Source organism: Lissotriton vulgaris, chromosome 8 (assembly GCF_964263255.1).
Source record: "Lissotriton vulgaris chromosome 8, aLisVul1.2, whole genome shotgun sequence".
NCBI lineage: Eukaryota > Metazoa > Chordata > Amphibia > Caudata > Salamandridae > Lissotriton > Lissotriton vulgaris.
This window is the reverse complement of record NC_141696.1, coordinates 627,037,842-627,058,265: the sequence shown is the minus strand read 5'-3', so window position 1 is coordinate 627,058,265 and position 20,424 is coordinate 627,037,842. Positions and strand designations below refer to the sequence as shown.

General features: G+C 47.8%; 1 protein-coding gene across 1 annotated transcript in view; it reads right to left on the bottom strand.

The window, feature by feature from the left end:
• Positions 1-20,424, bottom strand: part of EIF2S3 (eukaryotic translation initiation factor 2 subunit gamma) — a 438,788-nt gene that overhangs the window by 245,403 nt on the left and 172,961 nt on the right. Inside the window, exon 7 of the mRNA XM_086936140.1 lies at positions 9,444-9,578. Coding sequence (XP_086792266.1) covers positions 9,444-9,578 — 135 coding nt within the window. The remainder of the gene's footprint in view (positions 1-9,443; positions 9,579-20,424) is intronic.

Below are 20,424 nucleotides of genomic sequence, written 5' to 3'. Positions count from 1 at the left end.
CCTGAATAGCAGGATCACAGGCCAACTAAGTCAAAAACCAGCTAAACACTTAGGAAAAAGTTGGGGTAACCATATAGTCAGATATCCACCTTCCTGCAATGACAGAAACAGCAAAATAGAAGTCGGGGACACACAATGCTAAGGACAGATTTTTAAGCTTAGTGTTTTAAAGACACACCCTTAATTTCATTGGCCACGCCCCTTTGAGTTACACCCCAGGTTTTTCATCCCACTTAAAGCCCTGAGTAGGTCACATTCATAATTTGAGGCAGGGTAGATCACGTGATTTGCCCAGAATCACAGGATGGTAATCCCATGCCAAGACTCGACCTGGCTCCCCCAGGCTGCTAATTACAAACACAAGCAGCTACATGGTCACGGTAAGCAGCTCTGACTGGAATGCTACACCCTGGGTAGAGGGAAGATGCCAGGCAGAATCCATCCACCTCTAGGGGGCCGTCAAAGCATTTTCCGACTGAGAGTCGACACAAACCTTAAAAGATAAAATGAAATGTAGCAGACTGCTCAACAGGAGCTCGGGCATGGCAGAACATCAATTTACTAAGGAGAATTCCAAACTCTGGGAACCAATGACCAGGCATACGCCGGTGAACACAGGCCAGTGAACGTAGCTGGCTCTCGCAGGCTGCAGATAGTAAACTCATACAGCAACAGGCTCAGAGTTGGGAGCTGTGGCCGAAACTAAACATCCTGAGTGGAGCGAAGGTGACAGGCAGAATCCACTTGACAGCTCGGCTCGTTATGGGCTTGAGGTTCTCTCAGGACTCAGAGCCTGGCTCGAGCTTTCAGTAGCACGCCCATCTGTAGCTCAATCACGGAGATGCGATTGAGCCCGGCTTCCGCATGTTTGGGAGTTATTAAAACTGAAGCGGATGTAGCGTATGCCACCCAGTGGGCTGCCCTACTGAGAATGCTGGTGCAAGACTCAGATTCCACAGTTTCCATGCATAGAAGAAGCAGTATTCAGAAAACAAGGGTAAAGCTGGGGACCGTCTATTTAATAAGGTGCGCTAGTAGCAAGAACTCAAGCTGCAAAAATCATATGCAAACGTGTAAAAAAAATGCATTAGGGCTGCAAAAGCTTTATGTCAATCTGGAGTCCACCAAGTAGTTTTCAACAAAGTGAAAGGGATATGTGAAGTTGGCTCAGTCCCAGAAGTGGTTGGTCTTCTGCAGAGTTGACATGTTTTTTTTGTCCACGGATGAGCTGTCTTACATGAGACGAAAGTTTGCATCTGCAGCTCAGTTTGTATCTGCCGAATGCCTGTGCGCCGTGGCTCGTCTGCTTCACAGCTGTCGTGGAGACATTTCTTATCTGCTCGTTAAATAAACAAGCAGATAAGAAAAGTCTTCACAACAGCCGTGAAGCAGGCGAGCCACTCCGGGTGGGCTGTCCCAAAAGGAGAAAGGCAACACAGCAGCCTCATTTTCAAAGGGAAGCCACAGTTTACCATAAATGGTGACGCTACCCAATGAAAATGAGGGGCGGGGCTTCAAGCCCCCTTCTGAAATATACGCACCCACATTATGTCTCGCAGCGCATGCGTGCTGCGACGCAGGTCTGTGAGACCTAAAAAACCCCAGTTCATTCCAGGTGGCTGGGAAAGCTCCGATTGTGTTTATTTTTTCCTCGAAGTGGTTAACCAACGAATCCCAGAGCGACAGATGTCGGGATAGCTGGAGAGCTTGCTTGAGGATTAAAGTAATTTAGAACTCAAAATTGTTTTTTAGAGGAGTTCTGCATGGGTATACAGTCAATACAAGAGATGTATGCTTCTTGCATGGGCAGTTCAGAACATATGACATACAGAACATCTAATATCAGTTTATAACAAACAAGTTATGACTAAAGAAAGATAGGTGGTTAAAAAAATTGAATTTTTATAACTCACAAAAATGAGTATGGAAAAAATCAAATTCATTTATACTTATATACAAGCTTTCTATAGACAATGCAAAATGTAAACAATGCGGAATGTGTGTCAGTTTTTTTGGTTGCAGTTTTATATAGCGCAAACTCGACCCGAAGGTATTGGAGAGCTCTACATGAGCACCAGTTATGTTACACAAGGACACATTCATTTTTTGGTAGGCGTGGGGAGATTAAGACATTTGCCCAGAATCACAGGATGCTGTGCCGACACCGAGGATATAACCCATTTCCCCAATTCCAAAGAAGGCAGCTCTAACCGTAATGCTCCATCCTCTCCCCGCACAGTTAACACAATCACAGCAAAACAATTTGACAAGAGTAGTCATTCTGTAACAGACAGTATATTTAAAAAGATGTATAACAATTAACATAAAGACAGTGTGCAAATTTAAAAAAAAACTACATGAACCACTCATCAATAGTCGATATGTCGATCTCCTTCATGGTATCTTTCAGGACCATCATCAGGGCATGGGTGAATTCCAAATAAGTTACTCCTCAAAGGTTTTTCATTCTTAATATTCACCAAGAAACAGGATGATTCATCTCTAACAAATAGATCCAAACAACTAATCGCCACAGACTAATTCTCCAAGCACGAAAGCTTACACAGGTGCTATATATTATCACTGCCAGTGGAAGGAAAACTACCAAGAGGCAATGCACTATTTATTGTTGAGTGTTTTTCGCCAGTAGGGAAATGATGGAGCTTGGCAAGAAAAAGGAAAGATGTCCATGTAAGTTGTATCTAATTAAGATAATACTGGAACAGATAAAGGTAGCTGGGGAAGCGGGTGGGCGTGTGCAACTCTGCAGCTCTACATGCCAAAAACAGATGCATACTGGTAAGTAGCATTTTCCGTTCGAGGCATATGAGCTGCAGATTATACACTGTTGCATAGATTATACAGCAGTACCCCATTTTAGCAGCGACCACCAGTATCTGTTGCAGTAATGTGAAATAGTGTTTTGAGTACAGCCTGGCCCACAGTAGCTTGTTGTTTAATTTGCACATCTGCACAATAGTATTTTGTGAATGTGTGTAGTGTAGACCATGTGGCTGCTTTGCAGATGTCATCTAAGGGAATGTTTCCTAAACATGCCATTAAAGCCCCTATCTTTCTTGTACAGTGGGCACTAGGAGGAACAGATAATGTACGTTTAGCTTTCTGGTAGCAAATTTGTATACATTTGACAATCCACCTAGCTATCCCAGATTTTGATATAGGTTGCCTTTGTGTGGTGGTGAGAAAGACACAAAAAGTTGTTTGGTCTTACGAAAGGGTTGTGTTCTCTCAATGTAGTGTAGCAATGCTTTTTTGACATCTAAGGTATGAAGCACTCTTTCTGTGACTGTTTGTGGATGCGAGAAAAAGACGGGCAGTTCCACAGACTGATTGAGGTGGAAGGGAGAAATTACTTTAGGAAGGAATTTAGGATCAGTACAGAAAACAACCTTATTAGGATGCATTTGCAGGAAAGGTTCTTGAATGGTTAGTGCTTGTAGTTCACTAACTCTCAGTAGAGAAGTAATAGCTACTAGGAACGCAACCTTCCAATTAAGAATTGTAATTTACATTTATTTAAAGGTTCAAAGGGAGGTCCTATTAGCCACGTGAGAACAATGTTTAAATTCCACACATGTGAAGGTGGTGTTCAGGGAGGAATTATTCTTTTAAGGCCTTCCATAAAGGCTTTTATAGCAGGTACTCTGAAAAGTGATAGATGCTGTCTATTTTGTAGATATGCTGCCATGGCAGCAAGATGCAGTCTAATAGACGTGTAGGCTAAGTTACATCTTTGGAGGTGTAGTAAGTAGCCTATGATGTGTTGAATAGACATATCTAGGGGATTGATGATGTTGTTATGCCACTTGGCTGCATAGCATGCTCTAGTGGTTGGACGTCTAGCTTCTTTAATGACGTTCATGCAGTCAGGCGGAAGGTTAAGGTAATCGAATTCTAGGACCTCAGGAGCCAGATAGCAAGGTTGAGCTGAGCTGGGTTTGGGTGTCTGATCTCTCCATGGTTCTGGGTCAAGAGGCGTGGAGATAGGTACAGTATTTGGTGCGGTACTACAGAAAGTTCCAGCAGTGTGGTGTACCACGGTTGTCTGGCCCACGTTGGAGTAACTAGAATGAGGATTAGAGAATGTTGCGGTTGTTTGCGCACTACTAGTGGCATGAGTGGGAGATGCGGAAAAGCGTACGCAAATCTGCCTGACCAGTTCATGCATATCGCATTTGGACAGTGGGTGTGGATATCTGGCGGTGAAGCTTGGGCATTTGGTGTTTTCGTGGGTGGCAAAGAGGTCTATCGGAGGTTGTCCCCACATCTGCAAGAACGGTTGAAGAACTTGTGGATGAAGTTCCCACTCGTGGATCTGTTGTGTCCGACGTCTCAACAGATCTGCCATGGTGTTTTGTAACCCTGGAACATGTGGGGCTAAGAGGAATATGTTCGGAGGTATAGCACACTGCCATATGTTCTGAGAGAGTTGGAGAGTGTGGGCCGCCCTGTTTTTGTATGTAATACATGGCTGTCATGTTGTCCGTGCGGACTAATACAGTCTTGCCGATATTTGCTTTTGGAAGGCTTTTAAGGCTAGAAATATGGCTAGTAACTCCAGGTGGTTGATGTGGAGTAACTTTTGTTGTGGTGTCCACCTGCCCTGCATGGTGTGTTGCAGTAGGTGAGCTCCCCAGCCGGAGAGCGATGCGTCCGCTGTCAAGACTATATGAGGAACTGGCTCTAGGAACGGTCGCCCTTTGGAAAGGTTTTTGGTGTTCCACCACTGCAGAGAGTGAGGAGTACGACCTTCCACCACACTAGATCTGTGAACTGCCTTGAGCTTGGTTCCATTGGCGTGCTAAGCACTCTTGAAAGGGACACATTTGTAGTCTTGCATGGGGCACAATAAAAATGCAAGAGGCCATCATCCCTATGAGCTGCATAAACACTCGAGCTGGAAGGGAGTGTTCTGGTTTAAATTTTGTGAGAAGAGCTTGCATGTTTGCTATTCTGATGTTTGGGAATTGACCCTTTTCCGTGCATTGGAGACTAGTGGTGTGGGGCACCTAATATAGACTGGATCTGTAGGGCAGCCTTATATTTTTTCTCGATTCGGAGGTTGAGGACTCGAGCCCTGACTGGATCTTTAAATACGCCTGCTGCGTGCTTAATGACCTCATTAAGCATGGGTAGAACTGAAGTGGACCTTTGTGTGGTGTCGAAAGTGTCCATTAGAAAATGTTCCTCCACGGTGTCAGTGTGTAGGTCAACCCCATGGTAATGGGCAGCTCTATGGACAAGTTGGTTAAAGGAGGGATATATATCATCCTGGGGAACATTAGGGAAGTCCGGGGTGCTATAATCATCCCATGGGTTAGGGGAGTCAGGAGGACTAGGGTTCCCTAATGGATCATCCGCACCTCCCCCTGTATCATCAGAGATGCTAGCCACATCATCATCATCATCATCACGTCCTACTGGAGTAGGGGATGGTGTAGGAGAGTGATGTGGTGGGGGTAGAGAAGGAGGAGGAAGAGGGATCCTTAATGGAGAAGTTGCAATGTCTCTTTTTAAGAGGAGGAGTTGGTGCAGGTGCATCTAGTGGTCGCTTCTTGGAGCTAAGAGCCGATTGGCCAGTCTTAGGATCTTTCACAAGAGTCTTTTGGGTAGAATTTGGTCGAAAAAGTTCCTCTGTATATGGCAGATCCTTCAGTGTCGAAGCCTTTGGTTCCAGAGGCTTTTTCATCACAGACTCGGTAGCTGTTCTAGGTTCTTTTGGCTACGAACCGTGACCTTTTGCAGTGTCTTTGGCTGGAGGAACGTGTTGTTTTTTCGGTTCTGAGGCCTTTTTCGGCTCCGAAGCATGGGAGTCGGGCACTTAGGTGGCAGTTTTTGGTCAGCTCAGAGTGCGTTTTCTGCGTCGATGAACAAGTGCCAGTCTTCGGCACTGGTAGCTTGGATGTCGAAGCAGCGGTCGGCGTGGATGAAGAGATGGCTTCTTTTCGGTGCCAGTAGGTGTGTGTCGGAACCGGGGGTAGGCTGACTCGAGCCAGAGTCGCCTGAAGGCTTAAGTAGGCTTCTTTACCGATGCAAAACAACAATTGATGGACGGAATGTTGCACAATGGCAAAACATTCACCACCAGTCACAGATCTGGGTTTAATCCATCGTTATTTTGCTCACCACACCACCCCAGTTCAGACATGGCCATATGCAAATCAGTCTTGACCTTGTGCCTCATGGGAACAGTCCAGCCCGAACTGCCAAGCCACGTCTTCCCTGGACCGGAATCAAGCATCCTAGGACTGGTTTCTGGCTATCAGTCTTCATCAGCCAAGATAGCTTGATTCCAGTGGCATGGAGAGCACGGGACTCACGTCTGAGCATACCCGTCCCACTCTGGTGACAAATGCAAATTAACAAGCCCGAAGGCGGGGCATGGGAAGCAGTCTATCAATATGTACCCAGCCCGAAGGCAAGGGTGTGACCGCAGCCTTTTTGGAGGGTGTTGAGGAAGGGTCGGCATCGACGTGTGTACTTACGACCCGCTGTGCCGGAGTGATGTCCTCGACGTCTGAGTCCTCGGCTTCGAAGTAGCTGACTACTTCTTCGGCCCGCTGCACTTCAGAAAGGAAGTTAAAACATGGCTTTTCGCTAAACAGCTCTAGTCCTACATCTTTAATGAGCCAGTGGTATATCTCAGCGCCAAGACGCCTTCGGGCAATCGCGCGCTATACAAATAGATAAATCAAATCAAATAGAACGTCAACGCCTTCTTGAAAGAGGTCGTCGGGGATGGAAGCGGATGATCGAGCCATGGTCCTTCGAGCTCGTCAGTCCCGAATCGTCTTTTTGGAGCGGAAGGAGGCGCAAGCTGAACAGTCTCTGGCCGCGTGCTCTGGTGAGAGGCAAAGGTTGCACACCTCACGGAGATCGGTGTGGGGAAACTTCGACCCACATTGAGGACACTTCTTGAATGGCGCCCTTTCCATGAGCCAGAAGATAAGGCCTAGGTAGCCCCAAAGGCCTTCATCGACGACTGGAATTGAAGACTTCTAAGTTGTCGAGACTCGCGTCGAGAGGGAAACGCGTTCGAGACAATACCCTCGAAACGGGTGAAGGATTGCGCGACGAAAGTAAACTCTGTTAGAGCACTCTCAACACCAGCGACACTCTAAATCTGCTCACCTCAAATGTCTTTTTTTTTGTTTTTTGTTTTATTTTTTATTTTTGTGAGTGAGAGTCGCTGGTGTTGAGAGTGCTCTAACAGGGGCTGCTTTCCACCTAAACTTGAGAACAACCCAGAGTTCTCTCCTTTTTTGCATAATTTATGCGTCACTCTATGCCTGAAAGGGTTTTGTTTTGACTTAATACTGGGTGCTCCCTTGTGTCTGTACAAAGCTATACCTCTCTGAAGAGCTCTAATTAGAGCGAAACACTGTCAGGGGTTGCTTTTACTCATTTCAGGTTGGCTTGAGTTGGTATTTCACTAATTCAAAGCTGTAATATTGTGCCTGGAGTGATAAATGGCTTTTGTAATTTTACAGCTCGGCAAGGACAGCACTGTACTAGTCCTATGCTTAAAAACTTTGATAGAAAAACAGACATTTGAGGTGAGCAGATCTAGAGTGTCGCTGGTGTTGAGAGTGCTCTAACAGGGGCTGCTTTCCACCTAAACTTGAGAACTACCCAGAGTTCTCTCCTTATTTGTGTGTGTGTGTGTATATATATATATATATATATATCTCTCTATATATATATCAAACAATTTCCTTCACAAGAAATCAGAGGCAGGTTCAGAGAGACAGCTCGCTTTATTCATCAGATGTCAGTGGCGGCGGATGCATTTCGCCGGGTGAGCCTTCGTCAGCGCCTCACAACTGCAAATGTCTTTCACTTCTAGACCCCGCCTGCCTTCCAATAAGTGCTTGCAACCAAGACTCCTCCCTCTGTTGCTGTAGGCACACCTGTGCCGGTTCCCACTGAGTCCTAGGAACTGCACTGGCCAGAATGCACTGTGGCGGCAAAAACTGGGTTGATGGTATGGGGGAGGAGTGTCAGAACCATCAATTCGTGCAAGCTGCCGGCGGGTAGTGAAAGGAACCATCCATCCGAATGAAGTCCACGGATGTTCCCCTTTGCTCCCTCGCACTGCCACAACCGATTGCCTCAGGTAGGTGAATGGGAAGGGACTAGCAGATCTAGAGTGTCGCTGGTGTTGAGTGCTCTAACAGGGGCTGCTTTTCCACCCAAACTTGAGAACTACCCAGAGTTCGCTCCTTTTTTGTATATATATATATATATATATATATATATATATATATATATATATATATATATATATATATATATATATATATATATATATATATATATAATCAGACAACTGCAATCTCCCGAGCTCCGACCACGCGGATCCAGTAAGTATAAGCACAGTTCTTTATTTAAAAGCTGAACCAGGCAATCTGACGCATTTCGGGCATCCGCCCTTGCTCACAGATAACTATATAAAACAGCTCACTATATAAAAGTTTCCCATTACATTTTGTTGAAGGAGTTTGCATAACCACTTATACCATAGAATATGTGCATAATTGTGTCAAACAATATTTATTAATACAATTAAACACAAAATGACCTTATGTGTGACTCCTTTAAGCCTAGTTTGTATGTTATTCCCCCACCCCATCATTAATGTGTGGAATCAGAAACAGTTTTTAAAATGGTATACATTTTTGAGCTTTGTTTGGTACAATTACATATGGACATTTATCAGGAGGCAAATTGACCCACATTGAGTTTGCTTCATTGGCCAGAGCTGCCCCCACTATCTTGGATACACCTACACAAGCCCAACCTCCCTTCACCCATATCCAACCCAATGGAATAAGTTTGGCTCTCATCTGCACAAACAAGGCCACACTCGGTTGATTTGCAAGCATACCATTTAGTAGACTGTTTCCTGCCGACGCAGCAGAAGTGGACTCTGGTATAGTGGGCAAAGTGCTAGAAATAGTATCCATAAAATGGGGTTAACTGGTCAAGGAAGGCGCGCAGAGGAGGGGTTTTAAAGCGCCTGTCCCCAAATCTGAATAGGCAGATGGATCTCTTGTATTGGCAGTTGACCACACTGGTGAAGCCAGACGTGCATGGGGAAATATAACATGAGGTGAAGAATGTGACAAACTACATTCAGCTAACTCATTTCTTTATTAATAATTCCTACTGCCCTCTTTAGATACCCATCAAGAGAGGTGCTGGTACGGCTTAAGGATGACTTTCACAGGCTTGTGCTTTCCCATTTTAGAGACATAGCACACATTTTAAAATAACTAACATACATATCTAGAGTAAATATGTAAGCAAGTTAGCCTGCTCTCTTTGAAGAAATCAGTAAAATTAAGGCTATGCAGAATCCACCTAAAATTATAGCATGTGTTACTTTGCATGGTACAAAACACATTTCCTGGCCGCCTTACCAATAAGTCGTGGCTCTGACGTGAAATCTCTGAGAGGCACAGGAATTTTTTTCACAATATATTCACAGACTACTTCAATGTTGTACTTCAGCTGAGCAGAGATTGGAATAATTGGAGCTCCTTCTGCCACAGTGCCTGTTAAATACGAAGCAAAAAAATGATAATGTTGGAATGCAAAATCCCTTGTCCCGGCAGCTAGGATATCACACACATAATAACACAATGTATACCTTTAATATGCAGTTTAGTGTTCTGAAACCTTTGGACATTCAACAAAATTTGGGGTATTTTTCTAGGTCTACATACACCAGACATTTAGAAGTTTTTGTAGGAGAGGAGTAGAGCTACCGTTTTGAAATGAAAAGTCTGTCCCTGTTCATAGTAATAAAGTGTGAGCTCTTTTATTGGTCAAGCCAATTTTGCCAGGACCGCAAACAGTGGTGGATTTTGAGCTGTTCCAGATTAATTTTAGTTATGTTACAAATTTGTATTCATCAATTTCTCTTACATTCATAATTCCAAGCAATTAAATGCTTCATACTGCACGGAGTAAATCATCCAACCACCATGCGCAAAGGAGAAAAATACTAAGTACGTTTAACAATAATCATGTGTGTTTTCATTGATAATCATTAATAGCTTACTGCCGTTTTTGTGGGAGAAGGTTTTCCTCAAAGAAATAAGCATTACATTTTTAAGACGCACAAAAACAACAGTAAAATTCCCAAACTAAATTTCATAAAAATTAAAAATGAGAAAAATAACCCCAAAATAGTCAAAATCATATTGGAGAAACCAACGTTTTCAGCGTTTAAAGTGTTAAATAAAAAAAGACCTAAAAATGCAAAGTGATAATGTAAGTCTAGGAGCAAAAGCAGCCACCAGAAGTCACACTTGCAAGAAAAACAAACCGCGATTAATAGCCATCTTGCCTGTCTTCCACATGCTATAAGGCTTGGGGTAGGGTTAGCTGACTTGCTGGCTGGTGCACGTAAATGTTTCCAAACCTCTCAGGTTAGTGAATTAGTTCTGGTCATTTCAAAGAGCCAGAAGACTTTGACATACCACAGATAGTAGTGGTAGGCAAGATTGACCACTCATTACTGCTCTTCTTTGACTTGCCTGTCCCGAAGGCCATAGGAAGCAAAATGTTCTAACCCTGCACAATCATTTCCGGTGCTTCTATACAAGTGAGAAGCAGGTCAAACCTTAGTCTTACCCTTGGGCGAGCGAACGCGAACACATACAAACACACAAACGAACAAACAGACACACACACACATACACACGATTCTCCTATGCCCACAAGTGGTGAGCCTATTAAAATTAGAATCCTTCCTCTCTCTACCAGTGGAAATTACGTTCAGTCAGAATCTTTGTCGTCAGGGCCGTCTTTACACCATATCATTATACACATGTATCCTTGGATTTTGAGGTCTATTTTTCCATCTTCTGTTTCTATTCACTCCTCTTGTTACACTTTCAGTAATTTATTATTCAAGGCATAACTGCCAGGGACCGTCTTGAAAAGCCTGGGTGGAGCCCTGAGCCAGGCTCCAAGATGACCGCCACTCTGACGCTCTACCAGCCATAGATTATGAATCCCTTGCTGGGTCCAGCGTCCAATCCCAAAATCCTGTCCCTGTGTGGGTAGATGGAAGAGAGGGAGTGTGAGGAGAAATGACTAGCTCAGGAGGGTGGTTGTTCCCTGAGTGTAGTGTGTGTGTCTGGATTCCCCAGTGTGGTAGGATCCAGTGGTGGCAGCTTAAATGTGTCCAGTGTGTTAATTCCCATTCCCCGCTCCCAGAGTTTGGTACCTGCGTCACGTGTGGTCAGGTTGAGTGATCAGGGGTGGTAGAAACTGCCTTACCAGTCCGAGGGGGGGTGGGGGGGGGGGGGGGGGGGGGGGGGAATGTGCGAATGAATGATGTGCTGAACTGGAGGAGTTGGTGTGAGTTTTCTTTTTGTTAAAGAGCTTGCATGAGAGGTGTACCTCTGGTGGTGTGCAGGAGGTCCTGCAGAGGCACTGGACAGGAAGGTGGATGTCTGGCGGTGTGCTAGATGTCTTGCAGAGGCATTAGGGAGTGATTCTAAAAGGAGTGGCTTGTGTATCTGATGATCCTGTGAAGGGGAAGAGGTTCATGTGTAACCCAGCTAGGTCCCAGTAGTATGGTAGGGGTGTAGGGGCTCACGCCCTGTCTCAGTGGAGGCAGAGTGAGTGTGGGACGGTGTGTCACACGTTGGCCTGAAACCCTATCTCAAGGCCTGGAGGGTTCCCTAAAGGAGCACCAGGTCAGGGGCCTAAGCTGTACATAGGTCATTTGAGGAGGATCTTCCTGTGTTTAGAGGACGGGGAGTGTCTGTAACCAGAACTCCGGCGGTCTTAGAGTTGGGCAGTACCGCTCCTAGTGGAGGGTGCAGAAGTCCTGGCTCGCTGAGCATTTGACCGTCTAGAGTGCTTGACCATTTGTGGGGCCTCTGGAGGTCGTTCCCCGAGGAGGGGGGAAAGCCAGGTTGGGGTTGTGGCCTGACCTGGGATGAGTACTGGAGGAAAGTGTGTCGCTGATACGCCGCTGGCGTGTGCTCTGTCTAGCCTTGGACATACTGAGAATCACCCTGTGATAGGGAGTACTGGAGGAGTGTGTGTCGCTGATACGCCGCTGGCGTGTGCTCTGTCTAGCCGGATACATACTGGAACTGGAAGGGGGTGCAGAGGGACGGTGTCCTTACTTCTGACCCCGGTGCAACCTGAGGATTTAGATCTTAGGTTGGGAGATTAGGAAACTTCTAGGTCAAGAGGAATCTCCGCCAAAGTGGATCAGCTGAAGAGACTGAGGGGGCTGCCCTTGCTGTGTGTTCCCGGGGCTCACCTGCAGTTTGTTGTTTCCACCAAGGTAGAGGAAAGGGGACTTTGCTGTGTGCTGGGTCCCCCCCACCTGCTTGAAGAGGGACTGTGCTGTGTGCTTTGTACCTCAGAAGTGAAATAGTTTCCAGGTGGTAGACCAGTGATGGAGTGAGGTCCTGATCTGGTAGGAGAATTGTGTTCTGGTGAGTGCTCCTCTGTGAGGGTGCGGAAACTCAGAAGTAGAGGTAGGGTGGGGCATTCTTGCCCGTGACCTCTGGTCAGCCTGAGGGTATGGTCCCTAGGTTGTTGGATCAGTGGTAGTTGTAGCTACACTGAGAGAGAGAGAGAGTGGAGACTGGCTATTGTGTGCCAGGGGTTACTACCCCCCACTCTGTGGATTAGTTAGGACCTGTGATTTGGATGGCCTATGGCCTGGTCTTGGCTGTCGATGACTAGGGAGTACCAGTGTGGTATCCTAGTTGTGTCAGAGAGTTATTGTTGGAGGTAACCAGGTGAGTTCAGAGTGGCGTAAAACCGGAAGGTGTCCCTGCCATGCGGGTCCGTGTCCGTGTTTTTGTCGCCGAAAGCAAGGAAGCCCATCAGTGGAGTGATTGGTCTACCCTGCGCTTTGGCTGGAAGGGGGTTGTGTTGGACCCGGCCCGTTGGGCAGGTTCACCCCTAGACTTTTTGCTTTTTCCTAGCCTGTTTATGGAACCTGGTGTTGGTGATTTTAGGCCTCTGCGCACTTTTTCACTGTGGTACAGTGTAAAGTGCTTGAGCTCTCTGTATGTGTGGTGAGTGACCTGCCCTCCCATAGGAATGAATGGGGAATATGTATGCCCATGGTAGTTCCTGATGCGTGGGGAGTGCAGGGGCGAGTTTGGTATGAGCGAACTCATGAGAATGAATGCTGCAAAATGATGTATGCGGCATGACTGTGTCTAGTCTAGAAGTACTACTTTTGGAAGTTGGCATATTTGTGTAAGTTGTTGCTGGCGTGTGATTGGCTGGTGAGCCTGGCCCAGAGTGCCTGGGCCTGCTTGTGGATTGACTGTCTGGTTTGAGGATGACAGGGGCTGGAGAGCCCAGATGGTTGTCTGAGTCAGCCCGTGGATGAAAGGCAGCATCTGCTGCCAAGGAAGTGGGAGGAGATTAGCACCTGATAGTGAAGGGCTGTTCCTGTGTGACTACAAAGCTGGCTCCACCTCCCGCTGGGTGACTGTCACCTCTGTCCCTGATACTGACAGGACTTCCCTCTAAACCAATCTAGCTGGTTCTCACACTGCCTGCTTCAAAGGACTTCAAAAGACTTCAAAGGCTTTTCTATGTATAAGAAGGGGCTGTGTCTCCTTCCAACTTGTTCTCGTTTTCAACTTGAATCTGCCAGGGGCATGCTGCTGCTGGGGCTCAGGGGAATCCCTGGGCCCTGCCCAGCTCCTGGACACCTGATGGACTTTCCCTGGGGGACCCTTTTGCCTGTGGTCCCCTGCTGCAGACTACTGGGGACTTTTTTGCTTGCTTTTGCCAAGGCTTATTCTAGCCTGGAAGTGCCTGGAGGACTTTGCTGCTGAGTGCGCCTGGGAGCGCTTTATTTTTAAACCCTTCTTGGTCATTGTAGCACTGGGGGAGTGCTGGATGTTGTCTCTAGCGCTTAAGAGCGCTTCATATTGCTGTAGCGCTTGGAACGCGCTGTATTTGGATTATAGCGCTTAAGAGCGCTTCCGCGGACTTGCCGCTTATTTGCCCTCCGCTATTTGAAGCCGGAGCCCACCCGGCATTACCTTCGTGGAATCACCGCCGCCGGCCCGGCGATCCGAGGCGCTGCGCCCGCCTCCCCACTGAGGGCCGCGCTGCCATTGGCGGCCCTCGAAACCGGAAGTCAGGCAGGCCCGGCCGTGATGAAGGCGGGGCCTGCCATGGGGCGGAAGTGAGGCGATGAAGGAGCATGGCGGTGCCGGTGTAAGCAGGACTCCCGTGTCTTGGGGTGGATGATGTTGCCGGTCTCCCGTGATTGAGAGGGAGACCGGAGAAGAGGAGAGCCCCGACGCGAAGGCAGAGAGCAGCTGAGCTTGCAGGTGGGGCTCCGTGGTGGAAGAGGAGCCCCGCGCTGCACAGAAGAAGAAGCCGCCGCCCGGAGGAGCCCCGCACAGGAGAGCCCGGTGAGTCGAAGGGCTGGGGGGCTCCGTGTGGGCCACTGTGAGTGCCTGCTGAAGGTACAGTGACGGCGAAGAGCGGCCCCACTTGGCAGCGGGCCGCTCCAGCATCTGGGGGCATTTTGTGAAGTGGGGCAGAAGAGAGGAGGGGCGCCGGGACACGTTGTCGGTGTCCGCCCCTCCAGAAGCGCAAGCTCGCGCTCCTTGTTCGTGGGGGGGGACCACGAGAGCTTCAAGGGCGGCCCCAGCTGGCAGTGGGTCGCCCCAACATGTATGAGCCCAGAAAGGCTCAGAGGGGCCCTAATTTGTTTGAGAGCCTGTTTGGCTCCAGAGAGGGCCACATTAGATAGAGGGGGCGTTGGGGCATATTGCCGGTGCCCGCCCCCTCCTGCCTCAGAGTGTGAGGGTTAGAGTCCGGTGAGGCTCATGGGGGCACCCTTGTTTTTAGAGCCTGAGAGCTCCAACGTTGGGCTATTTACAGTAGCAGAGCCTGTGTGGCTCCAACGTCTGGGGCATGTGTGATATGCCCAGAGCCTGTGTGGCTCCAGCAGTGGCGCAGTTGGCGCCTAAGGGCCAGTGAGGGCCTTGGCGCAGTTTTGTTATTTCCCAGCTGTCCAGCACTTTGTGGGCAGCTGCCACAATTAGGCTTTTTGTACTCTGTGACTGGCGCTGCATGGCAGGGCACCCTGACATTGGACTCAGGGCATCTTTGCCCCACAAGGCCAGTTGGCCTAGGGACTGCCACCGGTGGTGGCTTATGTAAGTTATGCGCAATGTGATTCCTATGTTTTTAATAGTGATTGCCTACTGTGTGTTTTTGCGATATTGTGTTGTGCTGGCACCTCTGAATGTTTAGGCATCATGTGTCTTTCTTTCCATGCGCTGCACCTCTGAATGTTTAGTCATCATGTGTCTTCTTGCGCTGCACCCCTGAATGTATTTCATTGCATCATGTGCTTTATTTATTACTCCTCTGAATGTAGGTTATTGCATCATGGGTAATGTGTTCTTTTCCTAGACCCCTAAACGCTGAGTGATACTTAGGTGGTTGTCTTTTCTACTCCTCTGAATGTAGGTTTATTGCATCGTGAGTAATTTATTCTTTCTTAGACCCCTAAATGCTGTGTGATACTTAGGTGGTTGTTCTTTTTAGTACAGGTGGTCCTAGTAAGGTCCTGGTTCCTATTACCAGTGGTTACTGGTTGTTATCTTTGATTATTATTTTATGTTACATTTATTCTAGAAGTGATTTTATATTCTACATTTTATCTAGAAGTACTATATCTGATTCTGACAGGCGCCCAGGTGGCCCTGTCTGGTGTACATAATCCCTGTGAATATTGCCCGTGCCAGTTGGTACAATGTATATGTGTGATTTTATCTGATATGTTTTTACAATACAAACGTTATTTTTATAATAACCTTGTGTGGAGTCTCTTCTGTGGTGTGCCTAGTATGTTGTTGCTGTTGTGCGCGGGCGCAAATGCTTTACACATTGCCTCCGAGTTTAGCCTTACTGCTTGAGCCAAGCTACCAAGGGGGTGAGCAGAGGTTATCTTGGCGTGTGACTTCCTTGCCCCGACTAGAATGGTGGTTTCTGCCTGGCTTTGGCGTCAGCCTTAGCCTACCAGAAATAGCCAGTTCTAACAGTGGGCTAATGGATTGAACGTGGCTCTCCCGCTTGCACCGCTGTAAAAGCACTCCAAGGCCTATTTGAACTCCCAGCTGAGCATCGGTGGGAGCCCCACCCCCATTTTCCTGGAAACCCCCCTTCTTTTCGGGGGTCGCACCTTCATCTGGGCCTGCAGGTGTACCCAGTGACTCTGGGTTATGGTGGTGCTGCTCCTGACCACTTCTTCTGCGGCCGGAGAGTCTTTTTCGGGGTCGCAGCATGGGACTTATTGACCCGGGAGCGCCGCGGCCCCCTGATTTAACCTTCAGCATGGAGAGGACAGACAAGCAACACACTAAATTGTCATTTGACAAGAAACTGCCTACTAGGCTGAGGATGAGCTGGAAGAGAGCTGGTGACCTGCCGATGCATAAGAAGCCTCGAGAGAGGACATCAAAGTCCTGGAGCTCCATGCAAATTCCAAAACCGGACTCAAAACTATCGATTCCAAGATAGATGCGCTCACCACTTGACTGGATTGCAAGAGCCATAGCCTGGAGAAACATGATGATCGCCTAGAGCAATTGGAGCAGCGAGCATTGGAGGCTTGCACAGCGACCAATAATGAGCCTCTCCTTCAGATGCACAAAGCCCTTGCGATCATCAAGGGGAAAAATTACAACCTAGAGAAACGATCCAGAAGAAACAGCATTTGAGTCTTGGGACTACCGGAGATTACCCCCATGACTGCTGTTGAGAACTACATGGAAACAAGTCTCCGTAATCTTTTCAGCAACCAGCTGAATGCGATCTTCTCTGAAGAAAGGGCTCACTGGCACAGCACATCATAGCTTTCCTACTGCACTAACAGGACTGCAACACAATCCTATGCATCGCTCGAGAATAGGGGAATCCATTATCAAGGTAATAAATGGTCTTTCTACCCCAACTTTCCCCAGACTGGACAAGCTGCCCGCCGAGAGTTCCTCCCTGTTAAGCCCCACCTGGCAAAAGCTGACTTAACATACGCCCTCCTTTATCCAGCCAAACTTCACACCCATCTAAATTGTAAGGAACACTACTTTACTGACCTCAAGCTTGCCATGAAATTCAGCAGCAAAGAAGCCCAGAGGTTGGACGCCCATTTCTCACAGGCAGAAACAAAGTTCAGCAGTCCTCTCTGCAACAATGATTTAATCTCGATCTGCTCATTTATAACTAAAACCCACACTGGGCCCATCACCCCTTTCATGGACTGGAGAGAGAGAGACCAGTCTTGCCATGCTGACCCCAGGATCGATTCTACCTACTTATCTTTTTGTTGATTTCCTTGGGGATTAGGGGGATGAGGTTAATCAGCAAGTTGGGAATGCTGCAGTCACTCCTAGCTGATCAAGACCTAATTGCTATGTGGCGTGCCAGGCACTCCTGTCAAGGAGGTAACAAGTTTCACAGCCTCGATGGGCATGTGGTCACGTATAGATTAATGGCTAGTCACCAAAGAAATTTGTTCGAAAACATGGACTGTCAGAAATTGTGCGAAACCACTGATGGGCCATGCACCTGTGGCCCTATAGTTTACTGCGATCAGGGCACAAGCTGTGCCTTTGCGTGGAGGCTACACCCCCTTCGCCCCCATCATTTCTAAGGGACACCCTGCGCAGATCAGAAATAGGTAACGATATTGCTTACTCCTATAAGCAGAACTCTAGCTCGTTTTCTTCTCCTGGAGTCCTCTGGGAGGCATTTAAGGACATTTAGGGACAGCATACGAGGTATTAGCATATCCAAATAGGCTGGGATACTCCTTCATATACGCAGGTGACTGCGAGAGCTAGAGGGTGAATTGCGAGATCTTGAACTTTAATACTTCCCTCACACCTCTGATGAGGTGGACAATGCACATCCGTGTCGCTCATGACCAATCTGCCAGAAGTCCACTTCCCCAGGAGATTCTGTTGACAGTCCAGGTCACCGTCATCAAAGAGCAGGAAGGTGCTGCCTCTACTCCGTTGAACTGCCACTTGCCAAAACGTTGATACTGTCTCCAACCACGAAAAATGGCATTATGCCAGCTGACGACCCCTAAGCTGTGGAAGGTAAGTTACTTACCTGTAACTGCAGTTATCCAATATTTGAATCTTTCATAGATTCACATGCTTGAATAATTTCCCGTTGTCAAAGTGGGTGTCCCACGGTATATTTAATAAAGCAGTAATTAATAACTTCAATAGGCTATTCTGGAGGGAACCATGTATTCAATATAGCCTAACAACCTCCTTTTATAAAAAAAACCAAACAAAGTACGAGTTACTTACCTTTGGTAACGATTTATCTGGTAGAGACGATTCCAGCCGCAGATTCCTTAACGTAGAATTATCCCTAGGGTAAGAATGGATCCCGAAAAAAAAATCCTCAGCATCTCTGCGCACCAAGGGGCAGTACCACGTGACTCCACATTAACGTCGTCCGAGGGCAGGACGTCAGCAAGGTCACATAAGCCTCACCCCGGCGCGCCAACGTCAGTTTTCTTCGGAGCACTTTTCCGCGCCACAACGCGGAGCCATCACAAACAATGCGAGAAGATAGGAACAGTGTGCGAAAAAATCAGATAAACAGAAAGGAAAAAAGCAAATGGTAAGGAACAGCACCATTCAGGAGAGTGCCAGGCACTGTGGCACCTAAAGTCATAGAAGGGAAGAGCAGAGCACAGCTACTGCTTAGCAATCCTGCAAGCAAATACAACATCCACCCTGAGGGTAGATAAGTATGTGAAAAATGTCACAGCAGACGAAGAGGTCTACAATCACAGTCCATAAACATTGAAGGACAACAAGGCCAGAACAGAAGAGTAACAACAAATTACCCCAAGACAACCCCAGCAAGGAGAAGCGCATCCCATGTAAGAGCTAAGGGCCGAGGCACAGCCAAGAGACCCTAACTCAGAGGACTACAGAGGAGTCAGAAATTCAAGCAAGGAAAAGGGGAAGAGCGTGAGTCGGCCCCACATTAGAAGACCAGGGTGCGGGGACACAGAAGTACCCAGGAACCCACCAACCAATCACCAGAAAGGAAGGAGTGGATCAAACAAACAGAACGAAGCATCCCACTAGGGAGGAAGTGAATGAGAGGGCACTCGCAGAAGGCAAAACCACCCGGAAGCAGGCGAGTGCAGAATACCAAGCTGAAGGTCCTCGCAGCCCGGGGAGGAAGGGCTGGTCGTGAAGAAATATGCGGCTAGAATAGTCTCTACCAGAAACATCGTTACCAAAGGTAAGTGACTTGTACATCTGATAGAGACTACTAGCCGCAGATTCCTTAACGTAGAATAGATATCCTAGCCATACCCAGAAGGGAGGAGGGCCTGCGAGAGAGCCGAAACACAGGGCCACGGCAGGGGATGTGTAATGGGGACAAGAAGGGCGGCCCAGCCCACACCAAGCAGAAGGAAGCAAGGACGAGGCGAAGGGAGGCCAGGACACCCCAAGCCCAGCCAAGGTACCAGTGACATCCGCCAGAAAGCCCCGGAGGGACAGTCAACGGCAGAGGAGTACCAAGGAAGAAAGAATCACCCAAAGGCTCCAAGGAGAAGAGGTAGAAATGGAGACAAAGCCTCCAACAGGAAAACACACACAGTGAAGGGGACGGCTGAACCGGCACAGCCTCGAGTCAGTGGTCAAGGCAGAAACGTCTACACAGTCAAGAAAAGCAGGCGTGAGAAGAAAGACGAAGTCTCGCAAGGCTCCAGCAGAACAAGAGGCAGGAGCACAAGGGTCCACGCCAAGGCCCCCGGACGTGGACCAGAAGAGCAGGCGGGCGCAGCCGGCAAGTACCATGAAACCGAGCACCCAGACCAAGCCAAGCGCCAGGCGAAGGCAAAGGCTAGGGAAATCCAGAACAACCCCTAAAAGGAGACCGCTCCGGACATAAACCGACCCACAAACAGAAGTGAGACCAACCAGAAAAGAAGAGGAGAAATACGTAGGACGGACTAAAGCCGTCAGCCAGAACACAGGAAAATACCAGGAATCCTATTCCCCCTGGAACACCAGACAGAGGACCAGGCCAAAATGCCGGACAAAAGAGAGCGGAAGCACCACAGCACAAAGCCGCAGACGGCATGCCAAACCTGTGGGGCCTACTCACGCTCTTCCCCTTTTCCTTGCTTAAATTTCTGACTCCTCTGTAGTCCTCCGAGTTGGGGTCTATTGGATGTGCCTCTGCCCTTAGCTCTTACAGGGGATGCACCTCTCCTTGCTGGGGTTGTCTTGGGGTAATTTGTCGTTACTCTTCTGGCCTTATGAGAAGACACACCTGTGCACCTCAAAGATAGTCTCTTTCATCCCTTAGCTTATTTAGCGTTGCATCTGT